This window comes from Bacillus rossius, chromosome 7, assembly GCF_032445375.1.
Source record: "Bacillus rossius redtenbacheri isolate Brsri chromosome 7, Brsri_v3, whole genome shotgun sequence".
Classification (NCBI taxonomy): domain Eukaryota; kingdom Metazoa; phylum Arthropoda; class Insecta; order Phasmatodea; family Bacillidae; genus Bacillus; species Bacillus rossius.
Window position 1 is genome coordinate 41,323,645 of NC_086335.1, and position 14,365 is coordinate 41,338,009.

The 14,365-nt window shown below is 39.5% G+C and overlaps 1 protein-coding gene across 1 annotated transcript; it reads left to right on the forward strand.

Moving 5' to 3' along the window:
* The first annotated feature begins 4,331 nt into the window (after positions 1-4,331).
* LOC134533892 (uncharacterized) lies at positions 4,332-12,601 on the forward strand. Its single transcript, XM_063371668.1, has 3 exons — positions 4,332-4,467; positions 7,798-8,050; positions 11,873-12,601. Exons 1-3 carry the CDS (start codon positions 4,348-4,350, stop codon positions 12,103-12,105), a joined length of 606 nt encoding a protein of 201 aa, XP_063227738.1. The 5' UTR covers positions 4,332-4,347; the 3' UTR covers positions 12,106-12,601.
* The last annotated feature ends 1,764 nt before the right edge of the window (positions 12,602-14,365 follow it).

Here is a 14,365-nt window from a genome sequence, read left to right on the forward strand (position 1 = left end):
TTTAACGACTTCATGTCTTGGAAACAGTTTGAATAAAGTTTTATTAAGCTTTGCATGTGACTAGAATCTTTAGTTTTTCTGTAGTGATTTTGACATTTGTATACTGCACAATTGGCCATTTTAACTACATATAGCACACAATTATGCACCAACAACAGCAAATATTCGGGAGAGATGTAAATGAAACGGATAGAGCTTGGAAAAAGATCTCTGACTGCATCCAAGCAACCAAGGTGACGTAACAAGGTAGTGTGTGGATGAGGTAGACCTGCGCCCCCCCCTTGAGATTTTTCTGTATCCGCCATTGGCTGAAAGTTTGCAAGCCTATTGGGCAGCCGAGCGGAGAAGGGTGCCTGACCCGTTGTCGTCGATGCCGATGGCTGGACGCGCCATCAGAGCCAAACGATTGCAGTTGTCTGACGCAAAGTGTTTCCGTTGAACGCCACGTCGTGCGGGTGACCAGCCTTGCTGGCACCTCCGCCTCCGTGTCCACGTTTCGAGCGAGCCGTCTTCTCGAGTTTGTCTGCTTAGGACTGTCGTTGTGAATATGTCCACGCATTTGAGTTTTGTGCCTTAAACACTAAACAGTTCCGAAATTATCAACTGTGGATAGGTAGTTGTGAAGCTGAACTTTCGTGTTTGCTCCCAGGTTACAGCCCGCAGCACGAGAGATTCCTTACATCGTGAATACTTTTAAATCCTATCGTAAACCACTTAAATGAATAAAAATTGAAAATCAAAGCACATGAGAGCACTGACATATATTTTGTAACAGATTGAGTGATATAGTCTTTGTAATTAATTATATGTATAAGAACAGCTACCACATTATCTATGGCATGCTGTGGCTGAAGTTTAAAAACTTAAATATAAAATAAAGCTCCCCTTAAGCCACCCTCTCTGACTATGTAAGTAAATAACATTTCCATGGACATAGTAACTTTTATTCATCAGCCGAGCGAGGCGAATACTTTAAAGTTTAAATTATTCTGGCTGTGAAAAAAAAAAGCATACATTATTTTTAATGGAAGTTTTTCAAGTTCAAAGCATCTTTTGTGAACACGTGTTTCGGCACACTTACTTCTGGAACCTGTTTCATTGGCGGGTACAAGTGTTTAAAGCGGCAAGGGGAGGCGTGGAAGCTTTTAACAAATGGACTCATCTTTCTTCTAATCGCTACTCATACTTGATAATCATTAGTTTTTTTTTTTTAAACTGTAGTGTAGTGTATAGGTAAACACGATCCTCATCCACCCCTGTTTTTTATTTTCCTTCACTAGCTATAGCCTACCGGATCCGTCACTGGAAGTTCCCCCTCAGCCGCGGTGGGAACCGCGACCGCGAAATGACACGGCCAAGATAACTACCTAGCGCTTCAGGTTACAAACACATTTACTTCCAGGATGCGACGCAAAGCGGTCTCACCTTGGTGTGGCCAGCCTCGCCACAGTGACTTGCCGAGAGCCAAGCGTTCCCGCGCTGCGCACTCAACACGTCAAACTTATACGCGTCGAGTAATGAAAATGAACGAAAAATATTTTTATATATTTTTTTAAAGCATGTTTTGGACCGATTATGTCCCAAATATCCCAGATTATATTGTTGTGTGTATGTGTAAACTTCAATTAAAACAACAAAAAAAACTATTTACTCATATTTTACCCATATTTGTTAAGGGGCCCGCCTCGTCAGGGATGTATGTATGTTAGTGAGGCGGGATGATAAGCGCGACGCTCGCTGGTATTTCTAGCGCGGTATAGCCTCTAAGCGCAAGGTTCTGAACTGACGCGCAGTCTTCTCGTCGTCACAGGATAACTGTGAAATTTGAGCGGTGACCCAAACGTAATATGGCCGAGAAATGAAGATAAAGGTGTAATGCAAGTCCCTTGAGTGCTTTCAAGTATCTGTACTGGTAGTTTTACGCCTAAAAATTACTCTGAAAACATGCGTTTTAGCCATTTTAACTCTTCGAAAAATACGGTTTAAAAACTTAATCCGAAATCAAAAGTACTTTTCGGCCTTCAACGAACTCTTAAATGCTTTTCGTAAGCAGATCCCACTCGGATATCTTGAGTAGTTTTGAAATCGCGTTGTTTTTCCTGAAGCTCTACACACCGTATGTGTGTCCGGGTAGGCGGAGTTAGGCGAGAGGATAAGTGCAACGCTCGCTGCTGCTTCTGGCGCGGTATCGCATCTAAGCGCAAGGCTGTGGACTGGCGCGCAGTCTTCTCGTCGTCCATAGGTCAACTGTGAGATTACAACGGTGACCATTACATTATAAATAGCGGAGAAATTAAGATATGTAATGCAAGTCCTTTTAATTCTTTCAAGAATCTGTACCGGCTGTAATTATTCTAAAAACACGCGTTTTAGTCCTTTTGTATCTCCTAAAAATCAGGAGAGAAAAAAAACTATTCACCCTCCATCAGCGTATTCTTAAATGTTTTTTTCGTAAAAAGGCACTACTCGAATATCTAGAGCAGTTTTGAAATCGCGTGGTTTCTTTCTGAATCTCTGCACACAGTACGTTAGCGCAGGTTGGCGGGTCCCTTAAGTGTGAGCCAAGCTTACAGAGTATTTAGAACAAATAATTTTATGTTACTTAGGATATGTATAAAGAAAATCAAGTGTTGATTTGTTACTGGGGAATAAACAGACAATGATGCCAGTGCGGGAGACAACTCCGGAGGACCCTACTGCCGGAGGCAGATAAGTCCATGTCTGCCAACGTGCCAACAGCATCATTCTTCGCAAACAATTGCTGCGATAATCAAGCCTACTCTTTCGTAACGCGGAGAATACAACCCTCACATATTTACACATATCATCATATATCATCTATTACCCATTTTAACAACAAAAAAAAAAAGCTTAAGTTACGCTCTGTACAGAACCATCACAATAATTATCTTTTTTTTTACTATTATAAGTTTACGTATATAAAGAGTATCGACAAGCTTTAAGCATCTCTAATATTTTATACATATATACACATACATATTTAACACATATCAATGCCCAGGATAAAATATTTGGTATTAGAAATTTCTAAAAAATTTAGTAAAAAGTCATTATTTAATGTACTTGACCACTAAGGAGGGATATTCCCAAATTCCAATTTTTAAAAGAAGGGAGGATGGGGGGAGGTGAACTTGAATATATGGCACTATTAACCCCCAAAAATCGCGAAAGCATTGTAAAAATAAATGAATAAACATTGGCTTTACATTTAAGTTTTGAAAGGCAAGCCCAATGGGGTTGAATAAGGATGAAAAGTTTATAGCCTAAGCCACACATTTAATAAAATAGTGACGGAACTGTGTCAGTAAATTAAATATTTTTACAAAATAGATTTTATAAAATAATCTTTTGTATCTTTAACTATTTATTACATTACCATCAAAAAATATTGTCCAATTTGTTTTCACAAATATAGCACAAATATGTGTGTTGTGAAGTATCATTTGAAGACATTCTCCATCTCCATAAGTTACAAAGTGCCCTTTGGACGCACGCCTTTATTTCTGCGCGCCTTGCTGTAAAATATTGTTTAACGGAATTTATAAATTCCAATGTGAACGATTTTGCGGACCCAGCTCGTTTAGCTTAAAAAAAAAATAAACTTTACAAAAATTTAATACCATATCGAAGTAACCAGCAGTATTAAAAATTTTTCACGAAATTTTGATTTAATTACTCAGTTCTGTTCTTCTTGTGGGTAGGTCTCCTAAAATTTTTGTTTATATTTTAGATAAAACATTCTTGGACAGAAACTGAATGTAATCATTAAGAATATATATTTTTATTTGTGTAAAAGTTTTGAAAACATTACGTAAAAATTTTAAAAAAGTTGTACAATGGAGATAAGTTATAGGGATTTTAAAATTGAACCACTGTTGCAGTAGCAATAGTGATCTAATGATCTACTTAAGAGTTTCCCTTGTGGATGAAAAAATAAATACTGTGAATGGAATACAGCACAGGAAAATTATGGGATGGTTTCTTACTGTAGGCCATGGCCGGTAATTATTTATAAACATCCGTTTGTGTTACCGCCTATAATGACATCGCTCTCAGCGAGACGTTAAATTAAGGAAGGAAAAAAAAAACAACAGATACAATTGAAACCATGCCGTGTGTGGAGGCAGGCAGCTAGCGTAGCAGTTCCTCGGGGGAAATTTAACTTGCGCAAGGTGTCGCGTAATTACTAACTTTTTACAGTGTGAAACGTAATTGCGATGTGCGAGAAGGCACACCTCGCCCTGGGGCGACGAGCGCGACCTTGGAGAGGCGCGGTACTTAAGGCGGTGTCGGGGCCCGCCGACGCCGTGTCCCCCGCTAAGCGCCATGCAGTTCTCCGCGACCCTCCTCGTGGCTCTCGCGGTGTTGGGGGCGGCGCGCGCCCACTGCCCGCCGCCGACCCACCGCCCGCGCCTCGGCGGCAAGACGCCCTTCCACGTCGACCAGGTGGGTGCCCGCCCTGCGCGCGGTGGGGACGCACCACAACGCCGAAATACCACAACGCCGAAATACCACAACGCCGAAATATGTCATTGCAGGACTGCCACAAAGGTTACGTTAGGTAAGGTTAGCACACAAATTCATTCAACTGTTTTTCATTTTGCTCCTGTGGCCCCCCTTCCCCGCAAAATCATTTCTCGGCGTTGTGGTACACAGCAGTTTTCTAGCTGTCGGCGTTGTGGTCAATTTTGACATTCGGCGTTATGGTATTCGGCGTTATTGTACGTTCGGCGTTGTGGTAACGACCCGCGCGCGACTCGCGCCCAGGGCCCTCTCACGCGCGAACATCCCACAACCCGGTGTACGGCGTCTCGTAGCACTCGTTTCGCGAACGGTGCTGCCATCTGTGGTGGATGGCGCGAACCAAAGTTCACAAAGCCAAAGGGAAACTTTATAGTATTGGCTGTTTAAACAAGATGGTCGGGGTTTTAATAAACTTCCTTGTCGAAAATAAAGTTCAAGTTCGGGGTTTGGTATTTTTTTAAAAGTCTTTCTAGCAGTAGGTCTGCTAACAAAACGATTCAATTGTCGACATAGCTGCTCTGGCAACGAATTATAGGCGGCGGATAGGGAAACTACTAGTGATTCGCGTCAATTTGCGTGCCTACATCCGATTATCACGCTCGGCATTGTTTTAAAGAATATTCAATGCTGAAATGCGTGTCCGAGTTTCGTAGTGTAAGTGTATTTTCAACATTATAATCCATTAGTTTGCTTGTTACCAGGTTGGATGTTACACATCTCTGGCGAGTACTGAAAGACTCCTCACGTGTTTTTTTTCTCGCTTTTTCTCTGTCTGTTTACCTGCAATCAATACGTCGAGCGTCGAGAATTTGAAATTAAAATTCTATTTATTGCATATGTGCTGTACTTGGTTAGACGTTTTAAGTAAATTGGTTAAAACATTGGTAACTCTGAAGAATAGTAGCTTTTCTGATAAAGAAAAAAAAATACATTTCATCGATGCAACTCCACAAATTGATTTTCCGGCAACCTATATTTAATTAAATCATGGAGCGGGTCGGGTGTCTGTCCTGTAGTTAATTTAACACTGGTTAGAATTTTGTTATTAAAACAAACTATACTTGTGTGAAGGCTAATTTCAAAAATTAGTTTAATAACCTGATAGGACTGTACTAGGAAGAATTGTAAAAATATCATCATGAAATGAGTAATGTCAAACAAAAATGTTAACAACACATCAGCTAAGAATTGGCGATAAAATATATTATAACAAAAACAATTTTTTTTTTCAGATGAGACAGGGGTGTGGCTATAACTAATATTGTGGTATATGAATTGCTTAAGCCCAACAATCCGGCATTCCTCAACTTTGTGAGCACCTAGTTGGCAACCCAGTAGTTCGGACTACTATAATAGCGGATGTCGCGTCACCTAAAACGGAAAAGGATAAAAACCAAAAATACATCATCTTGATTTCAACAGTTTTTCAGACATAACAATTTTCTATCTTTCCGCAGTCAAAATTTAGCTTCATTAAAGCATAGTATATAATTTAATGGGGTGCCTGAAATTAATAGTTACTTGCCTTTACAAAATGTTACCCTGTGAAATCAAGGGCGTTTAGAAATTATTCTTTTTTTTATTTTTAATTTTTGGAAAGACAACTTAAATAACGTGCCGAATTTCGGTTTCCTATCTCTTCCCCTTAAGACTCATCCTCAGAAAAAATGTTGATTTTTTTCATTTTTATTTTACAATTACTTTTATTTAAGGGCTATTTCTAAATGTTTCTAGCTTACGAAGGCGCCACACTAGTTTTTTTTTTTTTTTTTTTTTTTGTAAGTTCTGGCGCTTCTTTGACTCAGCACGAACCGGCCTAAGCGCTCTGACCTTTCCCGCTCCCTCTAGCGCTGAATGCTTCTGTAACTGCGCGGCGTTACCTGAAACCATTGGCGAAGCTGTGTTCATAATGTTGGGGGGGGGGGGGGGGACAAATATTGATTTTGATGCCATGTAAACCCATTCCACCGGAAAATTTTGATTTTAAAAGTGCAAAATAACGCTTTTTAAGCAGTTTTTGTATCTAACCATTGGATACATCGATGTTAAAATTATTATTGTTTCCTTAAGATAAAATTTGATGAGTGAAGTAATTACAAATAAAGTTGGGCAGAATAATATTATAAAATAAAAATATCACGGTCTAGAAAGTTGGGGGGGACAGTCCCCTCCACCCAAAAAGTTCAGGGAAACGCGTCCCCCCTGTCCCCCTCGGTTCCTTCCCCCAGCCTGAAACAAGAAGTTTTAGAACTTTTGTAAACTGTCACCAAGCACAACTTTTCACTCGACAACGTATTTATTTTCTGCTTAGTTAACCTTTTAGAGCACCTCAACATACACACGACGGCGACGCACAAGTAATTCGTGTAACCCTTTCCTTTGCGAAGTTATGACAAATTCTTTGGTCGCGCACAGTGAATTTCAAAGGGTTTTTTTTTTTTCAATCCCCGTTCCCGCTCAATGACTTAGGCACACGATGGCGTAAGTGCAACAACAGTCAACGTACAGTGGTCTATTTTTTTTTTTTTTTTAATAATTCTTACAACACTTGGCGATACAACTCCTGAGTCACGAAATATATTTAAAAAATGTTTTTTTTTTTTTTTTTTGCGATAACGAAAGTGTTTCATCGCTAACTCTGGCGGGACCTTAGTACGGAAGTGTTTTTCTGAAAAATGTTTTCACGTTTGAGTGAGATCGCGCATGATCGTGCGGCCCTTCCTTGAGGTCAGTGGCGTAGCCAGGATTTGTGTATGGGGGGTGTAAGAAGCATGCCGCCCCCCCCCCCCCCCCCGTATTAAAGCGGGGGGTTCGGGGGGTCCTCCCCCGGGAAAATTTGGATTTTAAGGTGTAAAATAGTGCTAATTTAGCAGTTTTCGGTACTTAAATTTAAATATTGTAATGGTAAAAATTTTATTAATTTTAATATGAAATTTGTTTTGAGTGATGAATAAGAAATTACCGTAAAACGGGGTGAATAGAAACAGCGGGGTGAATAGAAACAGTCTGCTAAAAAGGTATTTATGAATAAAACCATTAATTTTTAATCCTTACATTTTTAAAGTCATTCGCCAACATTGTTAAGAATGATTTTTCATTGAAGATTTCGTTTTTCTGAATCTCTAAATGGACTGTTTCTATTCACCCCGTTTTACGGTAATTAAAGATTTGGTGCTAAGGGAAGGGGGGGGGGGAGGTTTGAACCCCTGGCTACTACGCCCCTGCTTGAGGTCACGTGGTTGTGCGCGGCAGTTCTCCGGGGCGTGGCACGTGGTGGCCCGCGCGGTCGACGGGTCCCTGCCGCTGCCCACGGAGGGCGTGGTGTGCTCCAAGCTGAGCTTCGCGCCGCGCCCTGACGACAACCTGACGCGCACCGACATCACCGTCACCATGAAGACGGCCGACGGCGCGGAGGCGGAGTTCCACAGCAAGGCGCAGTCGTCTCCCTGCACGCAGTCCTCCATGCAGATCGTCTGGCAGATCCCCGGCCAGGACACCTGGATAGGTAAAGTCTGCGCCACTGTCAGGGCCGGTGCAAGGTCAATTGGCGCCCTAGGCGACAAACATTAATGCGACCCCCCCCCCCCCCCCCGGCCGGACACCCCCAAAAAAAATTGTCCTTGCCTCAAAATACATCACGTAAGCCTAATATTTTGTCAACAATCAAATGTAAGCAGGCTTGTGTTTTTTTCTTATTACAAATCATAAACAGGTCGCCGTGGACTTTAAATAATTACTTATATCAATAATATAAACATTCCAAATTGTTACAAAAATCCATTTTCATCTAGTTTCAATAATCGTTAAAACATATTATATCATCTGTTATGTGTCGTGCTGCGCACGCCCCCAGCTACTTGGCGCCCCAGGCGGTTGCCTAGTTCGCTTATATGGACGCGCTGGCCCTGGCGCAGGGTAACTTGTCCCTAATTTCACAGTTATCAATATATTAAATACATAGGCATTGGAAACTTTGCTGTTATGAAATGTGATTTGGAAGATAGATTGAATACGCTAGAGCGGGATTAAATTAGCCTGTCGCCTCCGTCCATTAGTCACTCTTTCGTCCGTCATTTGGCCAAGCGATTAACAACTTGACTTCATTTGTCCGTCAGAATATTTTTCCAAATAAGTACTGCCAACAATTCATTTTTTTCTTTCGGAAATTTAAATAGATATTGTTTGCTATTTATGTTGTGTTTTTGTACATTTCGTATTAACGTCAGGCCACAGTATTTTTTAAGTGAAAACTTCTTTAGCCGCTTGTTGAGCGTTTTTTGGTAGGGGAAAAACTTATGGGTTCGCGTCACCGACATGCTAGTGATGTATTGCGCCAGACTGGCGACGCCAGCGGCCTGTGTACTTGTATAAACATATATACACTAATACATTGTATAAATTCGACTGTATTATGTGCGTGTTGGACTCTTTTTTTGGATGGGTAAAATCTTGTGAGTTCCGTCACCGACATGCTGAAGTTAAATTGACCGCGTTGAGCTATTTTCTTTTGTTTATTTATTTACGTAGTGAATGTTGATAATTTGTGGATTTAAGATCATATTTTTTTTTTTTCAATTTTAAAACTTAATTTCTTTAATTTTTAAAGTTATAGGGGCAAAACGCATGGGTTCGCGTCACCGACATGCTAGTGATATAATACCAAAATCATTTTCTTGCGTACATTTGAGGTAAAAATGATGTCATATTGAACATTTTAAAATAAAGCTTTAAGTTTTCACTTCTGTCGACAGTCCCATGACTGCCTTTTCGTTTTTAGGCTAGTTGACGATCCCTTAAGTGCTTTTTGAAATTCCTGCCACTGTAATTTTTGTAAAATAAAATTGTTTGTCTAAATAAATCTGGCAATCCTACTTCCCCCCCCCCCCCCCCCCCCCAATTTTTTACTACGATATTGACACGTATTGTTACAGGAACAGGTTCCTATTTGGAGTGAGCTTCTCTGCACTAATCCCTGTGCCTTGTTAATATAAGTGTAAACAAACATACACATAATACAAACAAAACACAAATCTGTTTAAAGAAAGTCAGTATCTATGTGAATTTCAACAAATTCAGTGTTGTTCATTAAATACATTTTCAACTGACAAACGACATTTTAAATAGTAGTTTTGGACATACGCCATTACTCATAAAACTATACGTCATAACAAACCTCAGTCTGTTTGTGCCTTAATAATGGAATAGATCTTTCCCGAAACGTCGCAACTGTTATCTTAGGAATCATGTACAGTGTTAGTATGCGCTATCATCGTTGTAGTTTTCAAAATATCTGTTTTTTCGCTCAACTGTGGCTTACGGAGTTCGTCTGTGCTGTCGTCGCTGTTTATTCACATCGCTGGGTTCATCTGTGCGTCTCTGTATAGCCGTTGTTTATTTTTTTTTTTTAATTTTTATATGTTAAATTTAATCGTTGAGTTACTTTGTTAGCCGTTGTGCACCGTAAATTTTAATTGTAAATGGATCATAAATATTCATGTAAACGAACATATTTGTTAATTTGTACATAACTGTACATATTTCAGTTATGAAACCACTTCAAGAACTGTCACGGAAGGAAATTTGGTCCCATTATTGTTTAATAATTTTCAAGGGCTTAATAATTGTTAATATTACACAGCAAAATCAACAAACACATGCTAGAAGCAAATTAAGCTTATTAACATCAGTAGGAGAGTTAAACTTGTAAATAACCCTATCACTACCGATTCGACATTCCATTAGCGGACAGGGAGTAAAAGCAACACATCACTTATTGAAACTGTAAATATATCACTTTAATCAAGTCAAGTCCAAGAGTAACAGGTGATTTGCCTAACGGCGGTTTGCCTAAACATGAATTCGTTACGGCGATTTGCCTAAAGTCATTTCGCCTAAAGGCGTTTTGCCTAACGGAGATTTGCCTAACGGCGTTTTCCCTAACGGAGATTTGCCTAACGGCGTTTTCCCTAACGGAGTTCTGCCTGACGGCGATTTGCCTAACGGTGTTTTGCCTAAAATGTTACTATGATGACAAAACCTCGTTTTGCCTAACGGCGAATTGCCTAACGGCATTTTGCTAATGGCGATTTGCCTAACAGCGTTTTGCCTAACCTAACCTAACCTAAGCTAACCTAACCTAACCTAACCTAACACAACCTAACCTAAGCTAAGCTAACCTAAGCTAACCTAACCTTACCTTACCTTACCTTACCTAACGGCGTTTTGCCTATCAGCGGTTTGCCTAATGGCGTTTTGCCTAACGGCGATTTGCCTAATGGCGTTTTGCCTAACGGCGTTTTGCCTAACGGAGTTTTGCCTAACGGCGTTTTGCCTAACGGCGTTTTGCCTAAACGGTGTTTTGCCTAAAATTAGGAAAAACGCCTTTAGGCAAAACGACACATGCCCAAGTCCAAATATATTCCTTTTTTTTCTAGTGCCTTCAATCCCATTACTTGAAAAACACATGGAGATAACAATTCTTTAATTATACACTAGTAACAAAACATGGAGTTCTCATTAGAAATTACTTTGCAAAGCACAAATTTTCATTCACTTAGTTTAGAGCTTTCAGGTACCAAACTAATACTTTCTTGTGACGATATCTCGGGAGAATTTTCATCGTTTCCTGATAGTATAGTGTTAACATTTTTAAAAATTTCACAACATACGCCATTACTCTCCCGTCCAGAAAATACTGAATTTATTAACAGCAAAGCACTGTTGCCATTTGCAGCTGGCACCACATAATGATACTTACGGAGTCCGAGCACTGGGAGAAAACTTTCCCAACGATGCTGAAGCTTGCATAGTATATTAATTAATTAATAATATTTAACTCATTTGGCAGCAACATTTGTAAAATATTGAGCTTATTTACTACAATTTTTTGTGAAGCTCAGATTTTAATATCATTCTCTTTACTTCTCCGCCGTCATTATCATGGGGCTCTTTTACATAGGACGCTTTTTAAAACTAACTGTGATCATCTGGAAAGCCAAAATCTTATTCATTTATATTTGTTTTTGAATTGGCTTGCTGTATACCATCAGAAAAGTAGTGAACAAGATCAAAATGTCTTCAAATAATTGAAAATGGTTTCTATGAATGCATGCACACTGTCTGATATTATTGCATAGCACTCAAGTATTAAAATTTAAATTTTTTTCTTACTAATGACTATAAACTAGAAGTTACTTATCTGTGTGTTCCACAGCTGGGTAACACAAACACTTGTGTAGTCAGTCCCATTTTTTTTTATATATATATATTTCTTCACAAAGATCGGTGAACCAGCTACAGGCCGAAACGACGCTGCGCCGTGTTCCAGGAGTGGGTCACTTGACGGTGCTGGCCACGGACTACGAGCAGTTCGCCGTGGACACGTTCACGAAGGAGAGCTACAACCCGGACAAGGACCTGGTGGAGAGGCTGACGGTGTCGGAGGTGCTGTCGAGGACCCCTGTGCTCGACGAGAAGGTGCTGGCCGCGCTCAAGTCCGTCGTCGCGAGCCTCGGCTTCGACGCCTCCGACGTGAAGGACGTCGATACCTCGGGCTGCTGACCGCCCGCGCCCCTGGCGGTCACCGACATTACAACAAGACTGCGAGATCGCGAGATCACGTCATGAGTTCCGTTTCATTCAACTTACTTGGCTCAACTCTGTATATCCCAACACGAAAATAATAACCTTGTTCCCTCTGGACTTGTTTCCAACAAAACTTTTATTTTTTATCATTTGTAGTTCTAGGTCTTGATTTCACCACAATTTTAAAATAAAATAAATGTCACTTTTCAAATTAATAAATAATTTAAATATTCTCACATTGCACATTTTATATTTCTACAAATATGTACATCCAGCAACACCTTAATATATTAAAAATAAGTATTTTTAAAATTATAGTTATTTGATGTTTAGTTTAAGTTAATAAAAATGCTTCAACTTTAAATGTAGCTACTACAGCTGCTCGAAAAGCAAGGGGCTACAGTGTTCGTAATTTTAAATTAAATGTTTATAATTCCATACAATGAATAAAAAGGAAATAATTAATGTAAAACTTGATGTACGTACCGATTCTCCTTCCTTTCCCCTATCCCTGTCGCGAGCAGAACCTATAAGGTTGTGACGCCGTGACGGGTCCCAAGCTTCAAATATCTTACACCTATTGTATTTAACCAGCGCGTTAATTATAAGCAGGTGTTGCCTGGGCTTCCAAAAGTGTAAGGATCGCTGTGTGTGTATAGAATTGAGACGACGACATGTCATGGTGATGACATGGTGTCATGTAACTCTTCAAACTAAAGCTTATTGTTTCCAGGTATAGGCCAGTTCTACCGAAACCCAACCCCTTTCATTCCTTTTTGTTTTTTTGTATTGTCGATCTTCGAGCATGATTTATGATTTTGAGTGGACGTGGACAAGGCACTTGGATTGATTAAAATAGCTTTAATTAATTTCTTACTTCATCACTCAAACATTTTTTTATTAAAAAATTAATAATATTTTTACCATTTAAATATTTAAAGTTAAGTACCGAAAACTGATAAAATAGCACTAATAGCTTTAATAGGGGGGGGGGGGACAATGCTTCTTATCACCAACCCCCCCCCCCTCCTCCATTTCCCAAATCCTGGCTACGTCACTGAGAATGAATCAATATACGCCCTGGTCAATAATTTTTGACTGCCATAAGTCAGGATGACTTCAGGTGGATATGATTACGAATTGATTTAGACGATACATTTCCATAATAAAACCGAGTGTTGATGACCGTGTCATGTTAGTGCTCGATGAACATTAATCTCATTCTCAAAATACAGAGGTCATAGAGTATGCTCATATGTTGTAATGGTATGTTTGCCATTCATGTTTTTATCATACATTACAGTCACTAGATTTACAATTTATGCACCCTCTGATAAAATTTCTACACGAACAAAATTCGGAAGTGGCTAGGTAATCACAAATTCACAATAAACCTTTAATACCAGTCACACGAAACCAATTTTCTGATATATTTGGTAAAACCTACGTAAGGGCTGCTACACTACAGACAAAACAAATATCCAGTATCGATTCATTGAATTAAGACAGCTTTCGTGATTATGATTTCCCAAATGAAGGGGCTGACATTGTTCCTAGAGGGACTAACATGGCCGGTGATGGTAAGGCCGTTTCAGAATATACCTGAAGTATAAACTTATGCGAACTGGTCGCCGAAAGTAAGTTTAAATTTTTTCAGCAAACAAATTTGTACTAAAAGTTATGTGAGTGGGGAAGAAACGTGTCTGATACCAAGATTAAGTATTTCCATTCTAAACAATCGTTGACCAAAAAGAGAATCATGGTTTTAATCAGCATGCCAAACAAAAATTAGCTACATTAAATAAAAAGTAATCAGTGAAAAGTAATTTAGCACCTCCTCGGCGATGCATTAACTTGGTACTAATATAAAGTTTTAGTTGAAAGGAAAAATAAATTATCATTGTGGAGAATGCAGATTCTTCTTCAACCTGCATAAACCTCCCAAAGAAGATACTGTAAGTGAAGATGATGACAATGCACATTAGTATATAATTGGGGTTTCTGCGCCAGGGTTCAGAGTGAGGATTGGTATAGTCAGTCCACCATAATGTACTTTTACATCACGACCACCATATTCGATGACCTTGGCCCCGGCCACCATTTTGAATTCCACCTTTTAGAATTATGTCACATTCCACCATTTTGTTTTCTAAAACTTTCCACCATTTTGAATTCTGCTACTTTTAATTATGATGTCAAATCCACTAATGTTTTCTAGAAATTTCCGCCATTTTGA